This window comes from Anolis carolinensis, chromosome 5 (assembly GCF_035594765.1).
Source record: "Anolis carolinensis isolate JA03-04 chromosome 5, rAnoCar3.1.pri, whole genome shotgun sequence".
In the NCBI taxonomy this organism is placed as follows: domain Eukaryota; kingdom Metazoa; phylum Chordata; class Lepidosauria; order Squamata; family Dactyloidae; genus Anolis; species Anolis carolinensis.
The window spans coordinates 84,192,191-84,218,409 of NC_085845.1; the positions used below are offsets into that span (position 1 = coordinate 84,192,191).

At 38.6% G+C, this 26,219-nt stretch overlaps 2 protein-coding genes across 5 annotated transcripts in view; one reads left to right on the forward strand and one right to left on the reverse strand.

Annotated features, from left to right (window-relative positions):
- Positions 1-953: 953 nt before the first annotated feature.
- efcab10 (EF-hand calcium binding domain 10) lies at positions 954-5,170 on the forward strand. Its single transcript, XM_008111561.2, has 4 exons — positions 954-1,112; positions 1,347-1,511; positions 3,793-3,877; positions 4,938-5,170. Exons 1-4 carry the CDS (start codon positions 1,016-1,018, stop codon positions 4,972-4,974), a joined length of 384 nt encoding a protein of 127 aa, XP_008109768.1. The 5' UTR covers positions 954-1,015; the 3' UTR covers positions 4,975-5,170.
- The window catches only part of rint1 (RAD50 interactor 1), a 28,782-nt gene continuing 6,060 nt past the window's right edge, over positions 3,498-26,219 (reverse strand). For 2 of the 4 annotated variants that reach the window (XM_008111558.3, XM_003221535.4), the window contains exons 4-16: positions 25,663-25,858; positions 22,163-22,404; positions 20,512-20,685; positions 20,270-20,422; positions 18,442-18,598; positions 17,222-17,332; positions 16,904-17,129; positions 14,416-14,553; positions 12,728-12,927; positions 11,483-11,697; positions 8,035-8,215; positions 7,834-7,952; positions 3,498-6,576 (exon numbers count right to left, since the gene is read on the reverse strand). In XM_008111558.3, coding sequence (XP_008109765.2) covers positions 6,354-6,576; positions 7,834-7,952; positions 8,035-8,215; positions 11,483-11,697; positions 12,728-12,927; positions 14,416-14,553; positions 16,904-17,129; positions 17,222-17,332; positions 18,442-18,598; positions 20,270-20,422; positions 20,512-20,685; positions 22,163-22,404; positions 25,663-25,858 — 2,335 coding nt within the window. In that variant the 3' untranslated portion in view covers positions 3,498-6,353. Of the gene's footprint in view, positions 6,577-7,833; positions 7,953-8,034; positions 8,216-11,482; positions 11,698-12,727; positions 12,928-14,415; positions 14,554-16,903; positions 17,130-17,221; positions 17,333-18,441; positions 18,599-19,912; positions 20,250-20,269; positions 20,423-20,511; positions 20,686-22,162; positions 22,405-25,662; positions 25,859-26,219 lie in introns of those variants that run through there. The other 2 variants (XM_008111560.3, XM_062981718.1) reach the window with 2 other exon arrangements.

Sequence of the window (26,219 nt, forward strand, 5' to 3'; positions counted from 1 at the left end):
CTTGATTGTGTTTGGGCAATGCTGCATTTGGTGGTCCCTAGGTAGACTTGTCCACAGCAGCATGGTATATGGTAGACTCCTGCAGAGGTGAGAGGATCCCTCCCGTCCTTCGCTGAATGTAGCATTCATTGGATTTCCTTAATGAGTCTGTAGATAGTTTGTAGGTTGTGTTTCTTCATCTGCTTCCGTATGCGGTCAGTGTTTCCCTTGATGTCTGATGAGAACACTTTTCCTCTGGGTGGATCTTTGTCTTTACTCTTGTGGCTTGTTCTTGGCCTTGCAGCTCTTCTGATGTCTGTGGTGGAGTATCCATTGGCCTGGAGAGCACAGTTTAGGTGGTTTTGTTCCCCTTGGAGGAGGTGGAGTTTGCAGATTCTTTGTGCACAGTCTGCCAGGGCTCTGAAGCCAGGACATGAAGCTGGCAAAGCTGTTAATGCTAATCAAGGTGATTAATTACAACATTCACACTGGCCTCCAACAGACAAAAGTTATTTCTCCCACCCTGGAGCTTCTACAGATAAATAAACCTCCTTTGTCTAGTTTCCAACAAACCTCACAACCTCTGAGGATGCCTGCCATATATGTGGTCAAAACGTCAGGAGAGAATGCTTCTGGAAAATGGCCATACAGCCCGGAAAACTCACAACAACCCACTGAGTGACTTTAGGTGAGCCACACTCTCTCAGCCATGGTTCAGAAACGACTGAAAGGCACACAGACACAATAGAGTTGTATAGTTAAGGCACAATTTAAAACTTTCACTTACAGAGCAATTAGGGGAAACAAGGGCTCTTAGAGTCACTGGGGAAAGTGGAAGCAGCAGGAATGTCTTTCAGAGGGAGAGGCGGCTCTGAGGTAAAATCGTCCTTCCCAGAAGAAAAGAAGACAGCGAATAGCGCCGCGGTCTGAGCCGCGTTTCTGATTGGCTACAGGGAGTCTGGCTCGAGCTCCTGATTGGCACGTGCCCTTTCGCCACGTGACACCCGGCGTTCTTTCCCGTCTCCTAGCAACCGCGATGGACCGTGAGGAAGAAGGCCGCGAATACCTGGCGCAGTACAAAATCCCGGAACTTCTGCACACCTTGACTGCCTTGTTGCTGTTCTACCGCCCAGGTAATCAATACAGCAGGCATGGGCAAACTTGGGCCCTCCCTCCAGGTGTTTTGGACTTCAACTCCCACCATTCCTCACAGCCTCAGGCCCTTTCCTTTTCCCCCTCAGGCGCTTAAGCTTAAGCGCCTGAGGGGGAAAAGGAAGGGGCCTGAGGCTGTGAGGAATGGTGGGAGTTGAAGTCCAAAACACCTGGAGGGCCGAATATGTAACCCAGCCAACGTTCTTGTCTCACAGACAGGCCCAGGGAGTTTTTGATAAGGACCCTGGAGAAAATAAAGTTGGCAAAGCTGACCAATTCGGAATATCCCTGCCTTATGGAAGAGTCGAACCTGGATACCATGTTTGGGATGCTCGACGTGGAAGGCAGAGGCACCATAAATCTAGCGCAGTACAAAGGAGGTGGGTGTTTATTTTGTCTTTATTCATCTTGTTTGAGATGTGGTGTTTCCTAAAGGCACTGTTGCCTCCAAGTTGTATTTCGAAAGGACTACAGGGAGACATGCTTGCAAATATCGTGAAAGCCTTTTCTAGTTTAGCAATGAGTCTTTCCTATTGTCACTATTAAGGCTGCATTCTCCAGAGTTGCAAACTGCAAGTCGCAGGAACTTGCAGGATGCTCGCAGGAACACCCCAGCAAGCGAGAGTCTAAAAGTGGCAGGCCAAAACCCGGAACCTCAATCAGTGGCTGAGATTGGATGAGAAACTTCCACCTGGACACACGGAACACTGGGCGACTTCGAAGGCCCAGTGTGGAATACATCTCACGTTAATACAGTGGATGTCACTCTTAATGAGACATGCCGCGCAGGACCATCCGGAAAAAAAAATTCAGGGCGAATCATGAAAGGTAGTTCCATAATGCAAAATAATTCAGAAATCAGGCTCCATCGATAAACGTCAGTGGACACTCACGACAGATAAAACTTCAATTCACGGGGTTTTGGTTAATCAGTTAAAATTCATGAATAAACCAGGTTTTAAAAAAAACTGACAAATTTCGGGGGGCAGGTGGAGTCCACGACATGTGAGTGTGGAGAAGAGCAAACCACAGACCACTTACTACAATGCAGTCAGAGCCATGCCACATGCACAATGGAGGACCTTCTCACAATGACACCAGAGGCACTTTGACCAGCTTCTGGTCAAAGGAAATTTAGTATAATACCAAGTTTTAAACTTTGTGGTTCTTTATACATTATAACTGTATTCTCAATTCACTTCTGACATGATAAATAGTCTCAAGGGAACATAAAAGGAAAATCCTACTGGGTTAAGTGAAAATGGCATATTGTGGGATTATTTCTAGTTTTTGCCTGCTTCCTGGTAAAGACTTTTAGTGCCCCAACAGTCACGTTAGACAGTGGATACAGCCCATGCTTAGTACCTTTGATATCCTACCTCTCTTCAGTAGCACAACTGCACTGATTTGATAGTCATGCCATCATACTTTCATGCACCTTCGTAACCTCACCTTTCACTGCTAAGGTTCCTCTATTTTTTACTTTTCATGTAATTGCATCATTTCAGTATGTTTTATAGACGAACTATAAATACATGTTATAAAGCGGGGGGGGAACCTTGGGAATAGCAAATGGGGAGGGGGCGAATCCTGCACCTGGTGTCACATTTCTGCTTGCACAGAGGTGGTTTACCTGCCAGTAGGGAGCGGTGATAGGGAGAGTCACCAAAGGTGACAGTCTAGCTGCTATGCCAGTTTCTTTGCCTCATGTAATAAATCCCTGGAAAATACACTCTGCATTAACTAGAATAAGGCAAGTGCAAGAAAAGGTTAGCAGGGACACTCAAGCACCATACCCATCTTTGTTAAAACCACTTCCTGATTCTGATAAAAAGGATCTGAAAAAGCCAGTGCATGGGACCCGGGTAGTTGTCCTGCAGGTGCAATCCTTTTTGACATCACCATTTTATCCAATCATCACAACAGAAATATCTAATTCCTCATGATGAGAGTGATGACATTTGAAAGATATCTGAGGGAGCTCTGTTGTCTCTGCTAACTCATGGGCTCTTTTGCTCCTTCCATTTGTATTCCTCTCTTTGCCATATGGAGAAAGCAAGGTGTGAACTGTACTAAATCATACGTATTTGAACGCAAGATCTGCCAAATACACAACATAATTCCATTGAATTTTGAAGGTATAGCTGAATGACAAGGAAGGCCCCCTGTTCTAATGTTGCTACACATAATTTATATTAGGTTGTAAATTCAGTGACTATAGAATACAAACCCCATATCCACAGGGGATATATTTCAAGAACCTCCATGGGTACCTTCAAAGTGTAGATAATACTGAATTCTTTATTCTGACTACACTTGGGCCAAAGCATACTATAGAAAAGCACTGGAAGACTTAGGCGCACAAACACATTTGAAAGATAATGTATTTTGGAGCATAGGTAATGCACTGCACATTCATCACTTGTTGGGCAGAATTCCCTTCCAGTCAGTGTTATATACAACCAGCAGTGAACAACAACATTAGTTGCCCCAGCTGTGTCTGTTGAATAGGGATAATGGTGCTATACTCCAGCAACATCTAGAGTCCAAGGTGGGAACCACTAAATGTAAACAGAACAAGAAGGTGAGGCAAATTCCTAAGAAATTGAATTCTGTTAGTACAAACACTTGTAAGATTCTTTAATTTCTCCAATATTTTAGCACTTGAAGCATTGGGACTAAGTAGTGAGGATGAACCCTACCAAGAAACGGACTTAATTACACAAAACGTCTTCAAGGAAAATGTGTAAGTTGAACTGGAATGTTTCTTAACTCTTGAATGTTATTACGCACTACATATCAATTGATGTCAACATATCTGCATTTTTCCTACGCTTGCTTTCCCTCTGCACATAGCTGCTCTTCACTTTCTTCCTCCCACAGTTAGAGGGATTTTCCTAAAATCCAGTGTCTAATGGATTTTAGGAATCCCAAAAGCTGAATATTTTGCTAACAATTTCACATAGCTGTGCTCAGCTATCTTAGCTGGTAGTGCCTACAGTTAATCACCAAGATTATGCTTTTCATTGTACAGTGGTCAATATTTGTAGGATATGCAATTAGTTCTTTCACACATTATTCCAAAAACCCATTTATAAGCTGGCCTTTACTATAAACATGTTATTGGAAGTCAAGTGATTAATTTTAAAAGGGATGTATGTTACTAGAGGCTGTTGTTGCCTTGAAGGCATATTGCTGTATGCCTTCAAGTTGGTTCCAATTTGTAGCAGAACTATCATAGGGTTTTCTGAGGCTGAGTGTGTGACTTGCTCAAGGACACCCTGTCCATTCCCATGTTTAAGCACAGAATGGAACCCTGGTCTCCAGAATTGTAGACCAACACTCAAACCACAATGCTATACTGGCTCTCAGCAGAGGCCATAGCCACAGGGAAACGACATTATATAAAAGTAAAGAAGCAAAAGCTTCTTTGAAAACCAATGATTCAGCACAAAACACATGTATGGAGCCAAAAGGCTACTTTGTAGAAGTTTCCTCATATCTCCCTCTTGGGACATTCAACTTAGCTCCTCTCTTGCCCTTTACATAGCATTTTTAGGGAACTAGAGGAGCTGCTAAAGGAGGATACAGCCAGCATATTCATGTCCAGTCCACCAAATCTACTGAAATGTGCCTACATTTGATTGTGAGTCAGAATACATTTAAAAGTTAACTTGTAATGTTGTTTAAAAATAGAGGTGTTTCCTTGATCAATATGATTGAAGACACTGTGTTCAGCCTTCTGCAGTATTTATGAATAGGACTTGTTTGTATATATTCATTTTGGTTCTCTGTCTATCTAACAGGATGAAAAAAATTGGAGAAATGTGGGCATCTTTTTAATCTCAATTTGGTGATGCTGAACCGATTCCGATTTTACCTTCTGAAAAATTATCGTATGTAATGACTGTGTCTGGCTGTGTTAATTATATTACCATTGTGCAAAATATGGAATTTCATATTTCCTTCATAAAAGTTTAATTTGTATATAACCTTCTTTTGTCAAATAAATGCTGATTGCCTTATAGTCAAAATTCAAGATGTTTTAGTCCGTTTTATTTCACCGGAGCCCCCAGTGGCGGAGTGGGTTAAAGCCTTGTGACTTGAAGGTTGGGTAGCTGACCTAAAGGCTCCCAGGTTCAACTCCAATCCGGAGAGAGCACGGATGAGCTCCCTCTATCAGCTCCAACTCCATGCAGGGACATGAGAGAAGCCTCCCACAAGGATGGTAAAAACATCAAAACATCCGGGCATCCCCTGGGCAACGTTCTTGCAGACGGCCAATTCTTTCACACCAGAAGCGACTTGGTGCAAGTCGCTCCTGATACGGAAAAAAAAAATTCAATGAAACCAACTTACCCTTTGTTCATTTACTTCTGCCCATCATGAAAGCTTAGATATACTGTATGTACATCCTGTTATTCATCTTTAACTCAAGAAAGTAGGGTTTTTTGCCAAACCCTTTTTTAAAAATGCAAAGGGGTTCTTTTGTTTTCCACATTATATTGTAGATTTCCAAATCAAAACATTCTGGAATTCCTGAACAATCACTATTATCAATTGTCTATATTAGCAGTATTATCCTGGTGACCAAAATCAATATATTAATCCATTATGTAGAACTGTCTAGGAGGAATGTCATCCATACAATTTGCATATTATTATGTCAGAGCCAATCTTCAGTAGTTCAACCCTGTGACACCTACATAGATGACAGCCTTGATAGGAGATCACTGCGGATTTGTCAGATGTAACTGACTAGATTTGTTCTCAAACAACACAAAAAATTAATCTCGGCGACACAAGGACAAGCAAGGGAAAACAACCTTCGCTCACACTAAAAATGTAATCTCCCAGATTTTTGAAACAATCCTCACCTATTCCTTTCATGGTTCGTCCCAATCATGTGGGGAATGTGTTGTAACATCTGCTGAAAAGAGTTCCCCTTATTACAATGACTCAACAGAGCATCCCAATGGCTCTTGACAAGAATACCTGCCAAGTTAAATATATTGTTCAGCTTAATATCAACTCATCTTTGCCAGTTTAAAAGTGCTCTTTCAAACTATGGCATATAACCAACAGATTCTTCTTGGCTTAAAAAAAGCAATTTTACATACTAAATGTAACACCCGAAATAACTGAAAAGCATACAAAAGTTTGGATTTGTTTTCTCATAAAATACAATACTAATTAGTGTTTCGCCAACCTATTATTTTTGCTTATTTCCCAGTACTAGGCCAATTTGTTCTCAGATTAAGAAGAATCTCCACATCCTGTTGAGCTAACTTGTAGATTCCAAGTTCATTTAATGCTGCTACAGCTGTAGGCTGATTTGAACTCGAGATCATTCCACTTCGGTTGTCAGCAGCCGATTGTAGCACATCTTTTAACAGCAGAGCTGAGCCGACATTTAAATTCAGTACAATACAGGCTTCCTTTATACTGTGGAAGAAAACAAAAAAGTTGTATTCAAAACTGTGGAAGAGCCACAGAACCTTTACAGGCGTGGATCTTGTGTCTTCCAAACACAAGAACATCATGACATTTAGTAAGCCATCTTTAAACAGAAGATGCTCAAAAAAACCCACAGGGAATGAGAAAGTGTTCAAAGGGGGGGAAAGTCAAAATGGTCCACTAACCACACTAGATTTTCCTCTGTGAAGGAAAGGTATCCGATTGCAAAAGGGATCTCAGTCTGATTTTCAAAGATTCTCCTTTCCCATTATCACAATACACCTCATTCAGCAAAATTCCCTGACACTCTGTGTAGTATTTTCAGTGGTGCAAGACAAATGAGATAGGAGTATTTTCTCCTGATGTTTCACCCACATCTATGGCAGGCATCCTCAGAGGCTGTGAAGTATATTATACCTCACAACCTCTGAGGATGCCTGCCATAGATGTGGGTAAAAAGTCAGGAGAGAATACTTCTGGAACATGGCCATACAGCCCGAAAAACACACTACAACCCCCGTGATTCCGGCCATGAAAGCCTTCGACAACAAATGAGATTAGTCTTCTTGCACCAGTTCAGTTGCACACAATTAAAACAAGACCCAATGCAACAGCCCGTATCTTAGCCTATTACGTGAGAAGTGTCTCACCAATCAAATTATTTGCAGAAAACTGAAAAACTCATTATGCTTAAAGAATCTATCATTTGACTACTATATTCCAAGTTAATTTGATGAGAACAATTATATTACTTTATAATTCTTAATTATAATTCTTTCAAGTAGAAGTAATTATTTGTACTTGTTTACAGCGTAAGTGGGCAACTGCCAAGCAGCATCTAGCCCTCAGTGTACCAGTCTAGGGGCAAGATATGCAGAAATACTATTTCTCTGTTTCCATGTCAAATAGTTACATGCACACAACTTATTTCCTCCCATACATCACACTGCTTCCCTACTCAAAGGAATCTTACCATGCAGGCATCTAAAACTTAGTTCCCACCTACTCCTATACAATGAAAAATTGAGGGGGTTGCAGGGGGGAAAGGGATGTCTTAGAGTGTTGGGGCAGTAGAGAAGCCCCAACCCATTCCTACATGTGGGCCCTCTGGAGCAAAAAGACTATGTTAAAGATTTTGTGCTTAGAAAAAAAGGAAAAGAGAGGCCCACATTATAACTCATTCCTTCTTTCATTTAAAAAAAAAACAAGTTCTCTAATGAATTAATGTAAGTTATGCTTACTTACTGTTTAAAATAATTCTCTGGTCGCTTGCAGTAATGTGAAAATAAAGGGAAAAGGTTCCTGGTTATATCAAACTGGAGTTGCGCAGCTCCTCCTTCATTGAAGTGATTGGCCAGAATGATCTACAAGTAGATGAATAATAGGGGAATTACTTAATATTTTCTGAACATCTTTATTATTAAGCACTATTGACACAAGACTTACTTCCTGATAGATGAACAAATCCACCTTCTCCGCAAGCATTTGCCAAAAGATTTTGAACAATGAGAAACAAAGCTGCTGCTCAAGCTGTAGCAGCCGGTCTCTCAAGGTGAGCAGAAGTGAGCAGGCACTGACAGACAAAGACATTACTGCCTGTTCTGATTGAGACGGTAAAGACAGCCACCTAAAAGAAGCAGAAAATTATCACTACAAAGTATCTACATTTCCAACTTGCAGTTTGTCTGCCATTTGGAATGAAATGTGTCACTTGAATTAGGAACCTATGCTCTTCCTTTGTATCTGGCTCAAGTCAATTGGAGTAGAGCATGACAGGGTAGCAGACATATATGAAAATCTGGCTGGAACAAGGACGAACGAAGGGAAGAGGAAGAAATCTAAATGTGTATCTTAATAGCTAGATAGATCTGATTATTGAAAGTCCACTGACCATATCAACAATAAGGGACAAAAAAACAAAAAATACACAGACTACTAGACACTAATCACTGTGTTAAAACTCTGTAATAGTTAACTAAAATAAATGAAAACTCTATTACATAATAAATTTGGTAAAATTAGATTAAATTACAAGATGAAAGCAGGGGGAGTAGAGTGACAAGTGTAAAAGACACAGCTTGATTCAGAATAAATGATTTAGAATGTAAGTGGAATTGTGATGGATTTGAAAATAAAGATATACACAACTCTATTTAACCTTCTCACTGAATTTTTAGGCAGTTCTCAAAGGTATCCCAAAGCATTACATTTTGTGGGCAAATGCCCACAACAATTTTTAATAGGAAAAGTGATTCAGAAAGCTTCCCCCCCCCCCACCTTAATGTGAGATACATGGTAACCATCCGAAACACAGAGAGATGTTCTCCACACATTGTTTTTTAACTACAGACGGGGAAACTTATTAATTACACTATGTAACAAAAAAAATTTGTTCCTGGTTTTAAAGTGTTATTTTCTATTTAATTGTGTGGGACTTACTTTAAAAGCAGTTGTTTTACTCCAGAAACTCCACCAATGTTTACCATTTACACAAATGATTAGCCACTGCTGACGACCATGCCATCACCACTCAAGCAGGGAGCTTTGAAATGGCTGAACAGAAGCTCGCTCTCCAAAGCTTTACGTGCTCTTACTGCCTACTACAGGGAAAACTAGCTGATCCCTAATCCATCTAAAACGTAGAGATGTGCTTTTCATCTTCAGAACAGACAAGCATCTCAAGCTCTGAGAATCACCTGGGAACAAATCCCACTGGAACACTACAGCACACCAAAATACCTGGGAGTTACTCTGGACCATGCTCTGACTTACAAGAAGCACTGCTTGACTATCAAGCAAAAAGTGGGTGTTAGAAATAATATTATATGAAAGCTGACTGGCACAACCTGGGAATCACAACCAGATACAGTGAAGACATCTGCCCTTGCGCTTTGCTAAACTACTGCTGAGTATGCATGGTCAGTATGGAATACATCTCACCATGTTATAAAAGTGGATGTGACTCTTAATGAGATATGCCACATTATTACAGGATGTCTACACCCAACACCACTGGAGAAATTATGCTGTTTAGCCGGTATTGCATCACCTGACATCCACCAGGAAGTAGCAGCCAATAATGAAAGGACCAAGGCATTGACATCTCTGGCCCATCCTCTGTTTGGATATCAGCCAGCATGCCAACGACTTAAATAAAGAAACAGCTTCCTAAGATCTACAGAGATACTCGCAGGAACACCGCAGCAAGCGAGAGTTCAAAAATGACAGGCAAAAACTGTGATGCCTCATGGGCCTTGTAGTCCTGTTCCTAGTGCCATCGTGGCAGATGAAGACGAAAACATGGGGTTTTCGCCGGCTCAACAAGAGCCGGAGTCTTTTCACCTGCTGGATGTTGATGTTTGTAACCAAGAATTCAGTAAAACAGACCTTGAACATTCCTCGCCTCCGTTCCCTAGGAGAGAATCCTATTGTGCTGACAGAGGAGTCAGGGAACAGAATCGCAGGAGTTTACGGATTGCAGCCAAACAACAGGCTGATTAGACCTGCTTCCCTTGGGAAATTCTAAGGAGTCTTGCATCGGAACAAAGTTGGGTTTCGCTTCCCGTTCTCTAGGGAAAGAGGTTGTTGGCGGGAAAACGAGACCCAATATAGGTGCCTGACGCGGGAGAATCTTTGCGGAGTCAACAGAGCTGCTTCAGGAGTAAGATCGTGTGTGGACTTCGTAACCCCAGTTCCTTGCTTCCCGGATCAAGAATTCAAGTACTGCCTTGCCTTGCTTTTAACCACGGATCTAGTTCCAAGAATCACTGTTTGCCTTGTTCCTAGTCACGGACCTTGTTAAAGAACCAAGATTATATTCAGCCTTGTTGTCAAGTTGCCTTGGACTCCTAAGACTCTGGCATTTCCCCACACTATTGCATGGCAATAGTGTGTGTTTTGGTATTGGATTTAAACTTTGAACTCTAATATCATTTATTGGACAATACAATTTTGGACTATATTTGACCTCATTTGAAAGGTCTGCTTCTGAACTATATTCTTCACTTGTTTTTATTGCTTTTATATATTTACTTAATAAAGATATTAGATAGAGATTGGCCTCCGTGTATGGTTCTTGGTGCCCTGCTGCCTTGGGTCTGACAAAAACCCAGAACCTCAATCAGTGGCTGATACCAGATGAGAGATTCCCTCCTAGGCACACAGAAAACTGGACGACTTGGAAGGGGCTGAACAGACTGTGCTCTGGTACCATGAGATACAGAGCCGATCTTAAGAAATGGGGCTACAAAGTGGAGTCCATAACATGCGAGTGTGGAGAAGAGCAAACCACAGACCACCTATTACAATGCAGTCTGAGTCCTGCCACATGCACAGTGAAGGACCTTCTTACAGCGACATCAGAGGCACTTGAAGTGGCCAGCTTCTGGTCAAAGGAAATTTTGTATAATGCCAAGTTTTTAATTTTGTTTGTGGTTTTTTATACATTATAACTGTATTCTCAATTTGCTTCTGGCATGATAAAGAAATAAAGAAACTTCTTTTTGGGTGCCATTTTTAAGTTTTTAATATGCCATTTTTAACCTTTTGTGCAGACAAAATTTTCACAGTTTAATAAAGCTTTTTCATCTTTTTATGATAGAACCAATTAGGAAATGATATTTATAAGCCAAGAACAAAAATCGTGTTACATAGTGTTGTTTTACACATCCAAAACAGAACTTCAGATCAGTCACTTGTTGATTAAACTTGTATCAAAAATATTTGTAATTGTAATCAAGTTTAACCTCGCTACGATCTTACACTATAAATTCTTTGGGTAAGAAATAGATTAGGCTATGCTGTTCATTTTTTAATCCTCTTGCTTCTCCCACTCCTCTGTTCCAAACTATTTATATGCATTAAAAGTTTGCTGGAAGAAGAAAATAAACTTTACCTTTCTTTTCGGTACATTTTAACTGCATCTTTGACTTCTCGAAAGACATGATCGACTTGACGAGTCAGCATATCATGCTTTAGGCGCTCCAGAAGGTTAATCATATCATCAAAGACAGAACTTTCCATTGAAGCCAGTTGTCCAAGCTGTAGTTTACTCAGTGCATTGCTGTCAGAACAAACTTCCAATGCAGCCTGTTGGAGCTGCAAGAAGAACTATAGGGACATGGAAATCCAGCTGTAAGGATTACCACCACCAAGTATTATACGCTCACAACTTGTTTAAAATAGTAACATAGCTCCAGTTCGGGTCCCCGAGAATTAAGAGTAATTTGATGTTTGGAAAATTTGTAAGTACTGTTCTTTGGTGGCAGATTGCAGATCAGCCGTAGAGCATATGCATAATAATAATAATAATAATAATAATAATAATAATAATAATAATAATAATAATCCTTTATTTATACCCCACCACCATCTCCCCAAGGAGACTCAGGGTAGCTTACAAGGGGCGGAGCCCGGACAGCATAATTAGGTTAAAACAACATACATACAATTCACAATATAACAAGTTAAAAACAAAATACAATATAAAACAAAGGTATAATAGTTGATAATGCAACATTAAATGCAATAGCTCCCAGATTCAACCACCACGTCCAGTTTTAACTAAGGACTGAGTAGGCTGATACGAGACAGAGTCAAAACTCATCAAGGCAGACCAGGAATGAAAAACTGCATTGTTTTTCCTGCTGAAGATCACATCCTCTTGGAGATGATCTGTAATTTAGTGACCTGGCCAAAGTCAACCTCTTCCTCCATGACACTTCACACCATTTTTCTCTTTTTCTTGAAAGAGTGAATAAATAGGAAAGTGATATCATCATATGCACCACCTAACCATCTACACTTCTCCCAGCTGTCTGCCCAGCTAAATACACTCACACAAGTCTGCCATCTTTGCTATGCAAGTAGAAAGCCACCTCAAGTGAGGAAGAACATCTGAAAGCACTGGTCTTTCCCCAGCCACATGGTAGACATAGGGATGTAGCCAGGCATTCCTCAGATTTAGAGCAGACAGCACTGAACAAGATGAACTTGATAAAGGACAGCTTTTATATTAAAGGTACCAAAAAACAGAAGTGTCTTAACTCTACCAGTGAATATGAAAAACAGCTCTATATAATTACATTCTGTTTCAGTAATCCACAAATGGCAAAAGTCATGATGAAAAATAACCACTTACAAGGTTGTCAGCCCAGTCAGCTAATACAGTTGCTATGTAGTTGACAGCATTTAGGATTGCACAATACCGGAAAGCTAAAGGCGCTCTGGTCTCTTCCTTCATAACTTGAGTTAGTCGTATCCTGAAGTCATCCACCAACTCTTTCTGCAGTTCTAGGAATTGTAGCTTTCTAGCAGCAGTAGGAAGGTGCTTATACCTATCTGTATAGAAAATTGCAAGATATTTCTTATTTAAATTATTTTATAGTTTGGGGGATCAAGCTTTTCAACCCAAAATCCATCATGATTAACATGTGTCATCAATTCTGATAGGTGTTTTGTATGATATGAAATCATACCCTACAGTTTGTACTGCCAGACCTACATTCTCTTCTTTCTCACATTTTGTCATCTCTGCCATATTGGAGAACAATGGCAATAAAGGCTAGGAAATTATTTAAGAAGGATAAACACGACAGCTTCATTTCCTCCCTCTATAGCTCAGCTGTTAATCAGTGTACAAGCCAACTAATGGGAAGGAATACAAAACTAATAAAGCTGAAGACATATTAATACAGAAGAAATACAGAACCAATACAGCTTGGACAACTGATAAGAGAAGCTAGAGATCCTGTTTATCAACAAAAGTAATAGTAGAGCTTGTGAGCCAGACTATATTATACTATACACTATTGCTATGCAGTGTTATGTATTTTATATTGTTGTATTTTATATTGTGTATTTTATACTATTGTGATTGTTATGTATTTTATATTGTTGTATTTTATATTGTGTATTTTATACTGTTGTATTTTATTGTATGTTGTCAGGTTTGGCCCCATGTGAGCTGCCCCGAGTCCTATCAGGGAGATGGGATGGGATATAAAAATAAAATTATTATTATTATTCTGAACCCTGTTCTAGACAACTGCAACCCAGTAATGACTACTAGCTCAACAATATAGCAGTACTAACATAAAACACATACATTATGCTTGCCGGATCTGTGGGCTCCAAATCCACAATTTCCACTGACTGTGGATTATTACACCCCATATTATTTAATGGTGGTAGCATAAACATGGATATGCTGAAGCATGTGTGTTCACATCACCACAATATCATATGAGGTCTGATCATCTGCAGATGCAGCAGACCCACTATATATAGACACTCCTAAAGAAATCAGTCAATCTTTATTCCCACTGAAATCCACAGAACTAAAGTTATTTACAATAACTTTTCCCAATGATTTTAGCAACACTACAATCTTAGTATTGGACTGTAAGGTATAATTGACGTATTGAAGATTTCAATCACTGATGGTGCTCTTTGTTACTCAGACTAGTATCTCTTTAATGGCCCTGCACTCAAAACCCCACAAGTTAAATAATATTGTTGAATATTTTAAGGTATTTATTTTGAACAACAACTGTATTTTAGCAAATTGCAAAATGTATCCATGCTGACAATTATCCAGTCCCCTATGGATACAAACGCCTGATCAGACTGCTTTTTTCAATTATTCACTAAAGTTCAAAAGGAACAAATCAACAGGGGCTACTCTTGTTTGTGCTATTTCAGTTCTTCCTGTTATTCCTTTGATGGCAGCTCAGCCACTGACATGATGTTGATTTCCTTGTTCAAGATACGTTACAGTTCTTGAATTATTCAAGAATCAAAGCCGAATGGCAGAAATGTTATAATTACCTGTGATAACCAGCAGCAAAGTCATAAAAGTTTCAGCACAGTCTGGGACTTTCATTTCATCTACATCAGTGATATCTTTGTACTGCGATACCCAGGCAGCTTCAGATGAAAGCATGGAGTCCATCTTTTGAAGAGCAACTGTCAAGCACACATAAACAAAAATGATCTTAAATATTTAAATACTTTTTGACATGAGCTGCCTTGTTATTCAAAGTTTTCCTCTGAAGCAAATTGCTACTCTTTTACAAATAAATTTAAAATAAAAATATAATAAATGCAATTTCAAGACAAAGTGAAGATGCTTTTTCAACTAGATGAGTTAGCAAATATCACAAATGAGGATAAATATGAATATGAATCAATTAATATATATGTGGATTTTCCCTCCAAAATGTACCCCCCCCCCCAATTGAAAAATGAGTGGCAGCACATTGTTGGCTAGGAGTATTTATTTATTTATTTGCGACATTTATATCCCGCCCTTCTCATCCCGAAAGGGACTCAGGGCGGCTTACAAGTTATACAGTAGAGTCTCACTTATCCAAGCCTCGCTTATCCAAGCCTCTGGATTATCCAAGCCATTTCTGTAGTCAATGTTTTTAATATATTGTGATATTTTGGCGCTAAATTCATAAATACAGTAATTACAACATAACATTACTGCGTATTGAACTACTTTTTCTGTCAAATTTGTTGTATGACATGATGTTTTGGTGCTTAATTTGTAAAATCATAACCTAATTTGATGTTTAATAGGCTTTTCCTTAATCCCTCCTTATTATCCAACATTTTCGCTTATCCAACGTTTTGCCGGCCTGTTTATGTTAGATAAGTGAGACTCTACTGTATATACACACACAATAAATTATATTATTAGCATAGCACAATATAAGCATTATATATTACTATATTGTACTATACCATTATTGCAATATTATATGTAATATATAATATACAATTATAATAGAATACATACTATGCACAGATCAAACTATCAAACGTATCAAATCACTTTGGTCCAGGGCTTGGAAAATTGCATTATATAGCAAAATAATGCATTTCCTCAGCACTTCTTTTATTCCTGTAAATTTTGTTCACATGATTTGGTACCTTTTGGAAACAAACGTCACATGTGCTTATCAATGCTTAAGTAGTATTAGACATATTGGCAGTTAATATCGCCATACATAGGCGGCAGCAGCAGCCTAAATCTCATTACTAGTCCCAGTTAAAGCTAATCAACTGGAAAAAAAATTCCTTAAGCAAATTCACAAGGTCTTTATGTGAATACAAACATATTAGCCACAATTAGTACTTATTTCCAAGTACTATTCTTTTTGCATCATCTTCTATATGTTTTTATTATTTCATAATTCAAGCTGACTTTGATTTACAGTGTCCTTATGAATGAAAGACTTCTAGATCCCTCTATCTATCATCAGGTCTTGCAGATTCAGAGTCATCGCTTCTTTGATTGAATCTTTTAAATAACTGTAGGCTCCAGTAGATACTATGGGAGGAAATGCTCCTTTGGGTGACCTAGCACCAAACTGTTCCAGACATTTACATTTCAAGCCAGTACTTTATGTACTAGGTTCAGAAACAGAATTGTATCTATTGAAAATGGAAGACTAATGTGATCTACAGCTTGTCCTTGTTAACAGTCTACTCATTCCTTCTGGGATTTATGTTTCTGGTCTGTATTCAAAAGCAGGCTCAGATAAAATGCATTACATAATCCAAAAGCTGAATAAATATCGCAGGCCTAAGGTTTATGTGATAGATATTCCATTCAAAATATGCAATATTGTATTGCCTATTTATTCTTAATGTGGAACTTAACATTATTTAAATTATATAATTTTTTTACTCCAATACTGTATAATTTATTGTTTTGAAACTCACTGGAAACTGCCCCAATCTGGAAGAAATCCAGGATTTAAATCAAAATGTATTTATTGTGTCAGAAGCTAATTGAGGGTACATTTCTAAATCAAAATGAAATCAATGGAAATCCAAGACTCTATGCAGCAGTGACAAGAATAATAACACTGGACAACAGGAATTCTGGTGCCTCAAATATTAGTTCTGTTTCTGGTTATGTTTGACCTGCTAATTCTACAAATTGCACCAGTTTTCCTCTACAGTTTTTGAGATACAGAACATATGCCATCTACTAGTCACCATTTGCTCACCCATAGAAAACTATGATAATTATGTCTAAGAAACTAGAGCTGATGAAGTCAGTTCAATTGGTTTTTAGGCCAGGAACAAGCCTAAAAACCAAGACGTCAAATTTTTTTTTGTTGGGCTGTGTAATCAGTAATCACTGAAGAAAACTGGCAACTATTTTTCCCATTTCAAACACAAACAGTTTGAGACAATGTTTCTCCATTCTCTAACTCAAGAACTTTATTAGATTCCCAAGCACCTATTTCCTAAAGCTGGCATTGGTTCTGACTACATAAATCCCACAATAGCAGCTTACATTTTCTCTCCATAGTTAGCCATCTTTGAAAATAGGTCTCTTCTGATAAAATGTGCATACAGCTGGGAAAGCTGTTGAGATATCCATGGACACTGTGTAGCTCTCTCTCAAAAAGAAGGACCTCATCGACCAGGTGGCAGAAGAGGCTGTCATCGTACAACAAGCAAGGAATGTCAGCAGCCAACTTCTCCAGGATCAGCATCACCAAAGCTCGGGAAAACTCCATCTTAATGAGAGGTAAAAGGATTAAGATGAAAACAGCAGATACGGATGCATTACTGGTGCTTATACCAAGTGGATTAGAAAGGAATTACTTACCCTTGCATTGACTGGAGAGCCTGCCTTGTCCAATATTGGTTGGACTTTGTCATCAAGAAACTTAGCGTGACTTCCAATCCACATAAGCACTTGGGTTAGGTACCATTCAGGCTTTTGAGGAAGAAAAGAAGAACCTTAATGCATTCAAGAAAAAAATCACACACTTCTATGCCAATTGCTTCAGAAGGCCCTTATGCCAATTACAGTAGAGTCTCACTTATCTAACATAAACAGGCCGGCAAAACGTTGGATAAGCGAAAATGTTGGATAATAAGGAGGGATTAAGGAAAAGCCTATTAAACGTCAAATTACATTATGATTTTACAAATTAAGCACCAAAACATCATATTTCACAACAAATCGACAGAAAAGCAGGTCAATACATGGTAACGTTATGTAGTAATTACTGTATTTACAAAATTTAACATCAAAACGTCGCAATTTATTGAAAATATTGACTACAAATAAAGATAGAATTGCATAAAATGAACTTACAGTAACAACATTGTTGAAAATTAAATCCATAAAAAATTCGGTCCTTGCTGCCTAGAGAAACAGCTGTGGATCTGAGAGGGAGGCAGGCTGCATTGGATAATTCAGAACATTGGATAAGTGAATGTTGGATAAGTGAGACTCTACTGTACGTCACCACGCTCCGTGCAAACCTACATCACATTACAGTCTGTTGAGCCAGGTGTCTTTTAGCAGTCCTCCAGGTTAAATTTGAAAATTATCTAATGGGAAAAGCCTTAAATGTGCACTGATCAGACAAGGCTTTCCATGAACAAACCAAAATAAGCTGACAAAGGCAGACAAGAAAATGGCATGCACGTCAATGCAGAACATTTAGAAAGATTACTGAAGTGTACAAAAGTTGTTTATTTAAAATTGGATGAAACAATTGATCTCAGTAGCATTTTAACAGACATGAAAATGTCAAATGTACATTAATAATCCCAGAGCATTTGCACTTGCTGGCCAACACACTGTAACATGGGAGAAGGTTCACTTCTTACCAAGTAAGTGGTAGCATATTGTTGGCATATTCTTCTAGGCAGCTCAGTTAGTTAAAGGGCTAGTTCTCACTTGTGTTTTAAACAAAATATGAAAATACAAAGAATAGATAAGGAACATGTCAGGGGCCTCAACCTTTATTAATATATCCTTTTAAAATGTATGTTTTATTTTTAAGCAAAGGACTTTGTATAACAATAACACACCTTGCTTAAAACATTTGTTTGTCTGTTTCCTGTGAAATGATACTTGAATCTTTTCTGAAGAGGACCCACCATAATCTGCATGGGTAATATAACAGGTGCAGTGGGGGGAAGAAGGTACTTTTCCGGAAGCTGCTTTGGTTTGCTTAATAGTTCGTCTCTGAGATTAAGAGTTAAAGGAAAATAGCAGTACAAATACAGTCTTACGTTTCTATAATATGCATAATTCACCCCGGTGGCGAAGTGCGATAAAGCACTGAGCTGGAGACCGAAAGGTCCCAGGTTCAAACCCCGGGAGCGGTGGGAGCGGCTGCTGTTAGCTCCAGCTCCTGCCAACCTAGCAGTTTGAAAACATGCCAATGTGAGTAGATCAACAGGTACCGCTCCCGCGGGAAGCTAACAGCGCTCCATGCAGTCATGCCGGCCACATGACCTTGGAGGTGTCTACAGACAACGCCGGCTCTTTGGCTTAGAAATGGAGATGAGCACCAACCCCCAGAGTCAGACATGACTGGACTTAATGTCAGGGGAAACCTTTACCTTTACCTTCCTAGTTGGCTATAAATTTAATCTGGTCCCATTGAAATCAATGTAAACATAGTAAGGACTACCTTTTTGCAGACTTCAATCAGACACAAGCTTGGCCTGGATGAAATCTTGATCTTTAACAAGCTGCTAAGAATTATGCCCCTACTAGACCCAAAATACTAGGGGTCACATAATACCACCAGTGATGCACTGTTCTATACCAGGAGGTTTTACAACAGTCCTAAAATCTGTAACAGAGGTTTTGGAAGAGTTATCCTCTTCTACATTCGGCCCCATCTGCTTATGCTGAGGAATAGCGCATCATGAACAAGATGGCCAAAGCCTAGTTGCTATTGACAGAAGGGGGAAGAGTTGTCTTTTTAAAAGATATTCTGTTCCTTCAATTGAGGAAACTGCTGAAATGCACAAAACTGAAGAGTCTTCCTTAGTGTACAGAGCTGGACTGGAAGCCAGATGTACAAATTCTAGGGGTTGCTTTAAACACTGCCGTTTGCATATTCCTGTGCTACAGATTTGTAATCTTTAATTCTAAAGAGCATGTATGTTGATGGGATGAAGCAGGCTCTGTTTTCAAGCTATTTCTACTATTAGTTTTGTATACAAGTGTACACAGTTCCCAGCCTTTTTATTGGCACGGGTTCCTTGGTTTTAAACAGGAAATCAATGAGGAGAAACTAGTTGTTGGCAAAGCTTAATTCCATACCATAAAATACTTCATGTCCTTGAGTTTCACAGGAACACATAACAGTGTCCTCACCCTGTAAACAGAAAGTGGTCAGCTTGGATACAAGACAGTGTTCCTGTAACCTTAAGTCCAAAACAGATTGAGAAGCAGTGGAAGGTATCCTACAATTCTATAAACTCTTGGGAAGATAAGGCAGAATACAAATAAAGTTTATTTAAACCATATAGTGTCCTCTTTCACCTTTCAAAGTTGAATTTTCTGATGAAGGCCTCCATAGGACATGACTGTGACAAGAACAGAGCTTGATGCTTCCCTGCTCCCTCCCTCAACTCTTCATCAGAAGACAAGAGCCATGTTATGAGCAAAGAACCTCAGTTGAGAATCTGAGTTTGAAAGGAAAAGAAAAATAGGTACTTTCACCTTGCAACACAGCATTTTATGAGACCTTCTCCTTCTAAATCTGTTTGGACTTAGATGCCTATCCCATAAGCTACTGGCAATCGCTTGGTGATTCTAGCAATCCATAATGTGTCGTAAGAAACCCCTATATCTGTTAGGAGTTAATGCCCATATATACTCAAATAGGAAAAAGGATACGTAGTCTGCAGTTTTAGAAGCTGAGAAAACAGCATCTCAAAGTTACTGTATATCTCTACGACGTTGTTGGGTGCTCCGGCCAAGCCAAAAGGCTGGGATTGTGCTGGTCCAACAAATGGCCAGTGAAGATGAGTTAAAGTCTCCTCGAAATCACTGCAATGGAGAAACATATATGACACAGTGACACAACTGAAAACTAGGAAACAGTTAGAAATTGAAGGCAATGCCATTGAAAATTAAACCTTGATAGCCTATCCTTCAGGATCTTGTGCCAGAACTGAACAGTAGACCTTACAAAAGTAAGAAGATGGGAACATGATGAATCCTGAAGCTTGATATCCAGTTCAGCCATAGATGCTAAAGTAGTAGCAGCCTCTGGAACATTGTTGGTCATAAGATATTGCTGAATATTGTCACTAAGAAAGAGACACAAAGATGTTGTGAAAAGTCTTTGTCTAAAATACAAGGCGTTTCAAAACGATGGACCTGATCTGAAATCACCATATCTCTGCGACTACAAACCACCTATGAACAAAACTCATACCACTTGAAAGGGTGGGGCATAGAGTTTCAAATGAAACTGCTAGATGCCTCTCCCAGTGCACAAACAGCCCCCAGCCTCAGTTATTCCCAAGATGGCCACCCTGCAATAGATGGCCTAATGAGACAGTCTTTATTTGCAGGGTCATTTTTTAGATTTATTTCTGATTCAAAATGGTCAGCAACACTTTATAATTTATTAAACTGTTCATAATTTTTTGTATAACTGTATCATATTGCAATCATGAATTATACTGCTGTAAACTGGATCTACCATTTTGAAACATCCTGTATTATGTTTTAAAAATTGCAGTAGATTTGCAGACATGACCAGATATAACAAGAGGAAAGATCACTATAAAAACAATATTCATATACAGTGATCAAAAGATTATCAAAATAAGATTGTATTGAAAATTATTTTAAGAATTCTAACACCAGAATAGAATGGAATGTGCTTTGAACATTAAATATATAAAATGAGGGACCATGTCAAATTGCTCACACAAACTGTTGATATTCAGAAATGCCATAACCTACAGTCAGTCCTTAGAAAACATGGATTCAACCATCCATGGCTTGGAAATATTGAAAATAATTTTTAAAAAGCAAACCTTGATTTTACTATTTTATTTAAGGAATATCATTTCACTATGCCACTGTATATAATGGGACTTGAGTATCCACAAATGTTGGTATACAGGGGAGATTCTGGGACCAAACCCACTCAATAAAGAGACACCTACTTTGCCTACTTTTCTTGAATATTTATGAATATTTACCTATACATATGCTGTTTTAATTAGTTAATAAATACTAATTTAACCATTTATAGGATATTTCTCAACCTTACAAAGTATTAAGTAAAGCAGCATAAAAATCCTAAAATAAATTATTGTAAAGGGCATATAGTTACGCAAAGTGGCCACAATTCAAGGAAGAATTAAACATGTCGAAAACCATGGATTTCAATAGATATACTAAACCGTGTGTTCTGGGAGCAGAGCTTGAGAAATGTGATTTTGGGTCCAGCTGATGTGCATCTATTCAAATTTCGCTTCAGATCAAAGTTGTAATCCCACTGTATGGGAATTGGCAGAGATAAGTAAGACCCTGGGCACAGACTTTATTCCTTATCAGCTGGGACTGTAAGCACAAGAGACTGTTCAAAATTATTAACATGCTACTAAAAAGTGGTCTGAGGAGAACTCACAGGGAGGAGCTACATTCATCTTTTCCATCAGTAGCATTTTTACAATTTTGGCAAGAGTTCCTTTGCATCAAGGCACATAAATGTCTGGTGACTCTAATTTTTTGCTCAAAGCATGTCCAATAAATAGGGGTGCTCTTTACCTTAATTCTTCTATTTGTGAAATCAATTTTAAATAAGCAAGATGCCGTTCAACTTCTTTTACTTGACTGATCAATATACCAAGATCCTCCATCCATGGCTGGGATGTCAACAAATGGCTATTAATTGAATCGCACAAAATATTCTCCTTCTCTAGAAGCTGATTGAGAGACTTCTTAGAATCCTCTGCATTCTGTAAGGCCTTCTGAATTCTTTTGGGAACTTCTGATGAAACTGTAAGTACCTTTATAAATATAAATATATACAGATATGAAAAAGTAATATGTAGCCACACTTCATAAGATATTTCTATTATGCAGCACAAAACAGCATTAATTAACCTAATATTTTGGTCAATTTCAGACTTAAAATGGCACTAGGGATTATGTTATTAGGAAGAGAGCACAGATCTTGACAGCAGAGTCTCACTTATCCAACTTAAACGTTGGATAAGTGAAAATGTTGGATAATAAGGAAAGATTAAGGAAAAGCCTATTAAACATCAAATTACATTATGATTTTACAAATTAAGCATCAAAACATCATGTTCTACAACAAATTTGACAGAAAAAGCAGTTCAATACACAGCAATGCTATGTAGTAATTACTGCATTTACAAATTTAGCACCAAAACATCACAATGTACTGAAAAGATTGGCTACAAAAACATTGACTACTAAAAGGCAGACTGCGTTGGATAATCCAGAATGTTGGATAAGCAAATGTTGGATAAGTGAGACTCTACTGTACCTACAAATCTTCCTCTCAAGTAATGTAGCAACTCAGAGCATGCATAAAATGCATAGCCCAAACATCATATAAGTGACGCTTTAATTCCCTATCAAACACAGAATAAATTATCTCACCACGTGAAATACCAGATATGGTGTCAATGTAATACAACTGAGTGGAAATTGTGTGGTGTACACACTGTATATAATGGACTGAATATAATTTAGGCATGTAGAAATGGACTGGTGAAGAAAAATATTTTTTTCCCACTTTCACTCACACACATGCTCCCATTCCAAATACAGGCAGTTGCTGGGATGCAGACAAGATAGATTTTGCAGACTTGTTCTTAAATTGAATTTGTATGTAAGTCAGAAGAGGTAAATTTGTTACGTGTAATATTCCACCCAAAAATATATTTTTAAGTTTTGGATAGTATAGGGAAGGGTTAACACACCTGTAACATTTGTTTAGTTGTCTATACCTCTGATCAGAAGATGTCGTCTCACTTTCCATCCCTGTGACAACTGGGTTTGGAAAAATTTGAGTTGTCATGGAAACAAAGATTGGCTATAAAGCTTCAGCAGAGACACTTTTTCCCATGATAACTCTTTCAAGTGCGAATTTCCCTTCTTAGGGGAAGATTTTCTTTCACTTCCTGTTGTCTTTCCATATGTAAGTTGGATGTCTGTAGCTCAGTGACTGCCTGTATTAGGCTATGGGACTGAGCTGAACGAGACAAACTGGGCAATAGAAACTGAAATCCAAAAAGCCCAAGTGGATAGTGCATAGACCTAGCTTTCAGAAGCACTTCTCTTGTACAGCCGAAAGCTCCTTTAGCAGCAACTCTCTAATAGCATTTTGTAGGAGTGGAAAGCCTGCCATTGGGAAATTCACATCTGTGTTTCTCAGGATCTAGAGAAGTATGTAAAATATATTACATGCAGACTTTTGGATTTTAAAAAATTTCTAATGTTAAGGGACAAGACTACCACCAACTGGACTTTTCTGCTTTTGACATTATGCATGTTACATACTATTAGTTGTTTCTAATTCAACATTCTTCTCTCCACAGGAAAATGGAAGGATGGGGAGCACCTAGCCTCCACAGTTTTTTTGAGGCTTACCAATTGGGGACAGTATTGGAGTTAGATCTCGACAAGCCAAAAAGATGGGCCACAACTGAGAAATCAATAAATGGATGAGATGACTGCTTGTGTTTAAAGGATAGGATGGACAATAAAGTAATAAAGAAAATAAAAGAAGGCCCACTGATTTCAACATTCAAATGTTGGAAAAAATGGCAAAGTAAATGTCCAATAAACAAAACAGACATGCTCCTAATAGGATTATTAGATAACAAAACTGATCAGATATACGGTAAAGTAATAAAAAATGAAAAAAAATACCGTATTTTTCGCTTTATAAGACGCACTTTTTTCCCTCCAAAATAGAGGGAAAAAGTCAGTGCGTCTTATAAACGCAATCTGCGTCCAGGAAGGGAGAATGGGGCGATCTGTGCCGTCCGCGCGCGCGTGGGAACGGCACAGATCGCCCCATTCTCCCTTCCTGGCGATCTGCGTCTTATCATCAGGTGCATCCTATAAAGCGAAAAATACGGTAAATACTAAAGATTGTCGACTTCTTAAAATCTGATGAAACAGTAGAAGACTGAGAGGAGTTAAAAGTCAAATATGGACATACTAACTGGTTAGTATGGTATGGAATGACACAGATGATCACAGAATGGAACATAAAGAAAAGCCCAGAAGCAGATCTTGATCAAATTTTAAAATGGAAAATAGAGAATAACAATAAATGTGAACTCTTCTTCATGGAAAAATAAGACATCCCCTGAAAATAAGACCTAGCACATCTTTGGGAGCAAAAATTAATTTAAGACACTGTCTTATTTTCGGGGAAACACGGTATATATATATATATATATATACACACACACACACACACACACACACACACATATACACTCACACACACACGCAGTAGAGTCTCACTTATCCAACATAAACGGGCCGGCAGAACGTTGGATAAGCGAATATGTTGGATAATAAGGAGAGATTAAGGAAAAGCCTATTAAACATCAAATTAGGTTATGATTTTATAAATTAAGCACCAAAGCATCATGTTATACAACAAATTTGACAGAAAAATTAGCTCAATAGGCAGTAATGCTGCGTAGTAATTACTGTATCTACGAATTTAGCACCAAAATATCTCGATGTATTGAAAACATTGACTACAAAAATGCGTTGGATAATCCAGAACATTGGATAAGCGAGTGTTGGATAAGCGAGACTCTACTGTATGTGTATATGTATAGCAAAATAGTAGAAAAACAACACAATTAAAAACATATACTGATTGAGGATGCCGCTCCAGTGAGCAATCTGGCTGCCGCCCATTGAACTAATTGAAGCTTCCAAACAGTCTTCAAGGGCAGCCCCACGTAGAGCACATTGCAGTAGTCTATTCAGGATGTAACAAGAGAGTGGACCACTATGGCCAAATATGAGTAAATATGTGGGAAAATTTGGTCTTTTTCCTTTTTTCTGTAATGTGAATATGTAATGTTATACTCTACTTACATAATCTAATAAAAACAATTAAAGAGTTGTTTCTAAACTGTGAACATGAGGATGGCTTAGAAGTGAAACAATATGCATAGACAACAGAGTTGGAAATTTGTTTGAGAAGCTGTGTTTCTTTCATGTATTTAAATGTCCCCCTTCCCCCAAAATATGCAACTCACCTGCTCTTCTAACTTCCTTTTGTTTTCCAACAGCAGTTCAATAAGTCTGCCAAGCTTGCTTAATGAATCACAATCAACGCCAACCTCTCTTTCCACAAATTCAGATACATAAAAAGGGATATCACAGTTCTCTGGGTCTTGAGGCATTCTCTCTTTTTCAATCTTAAGGGCTTCCTTCTCAGCATCACCTGCAGGACTGGATTGAAAAGGCTTCTTGTTAATCCCTAGGACAGACCACAATCCTTAGGCCACATGCAATCTTCACATGCTCCTCCTGCCACCCTCACAAATACTTTTTTTCTGGCAAAGAGGGTGAACTGCTTCTTCTGGAAGACTCTAATTCACATTGTAATTAGATCACAGGCTTCTCCAGCAGTCCAATTTGTCATAAAAGCATTTATTTTTACAAAACAGAATTGGACTTCCCATTCAATTTCAGGTTTTTTCCCTTGGGGAAACATTTTTGGCAACCCATGTGGCTTCCGAGTATGAGGCTCAAAAAATTTACCCCAGGCACCATCAAGATTTCCCACTTCTGTCCCACAGCAATGACAGAC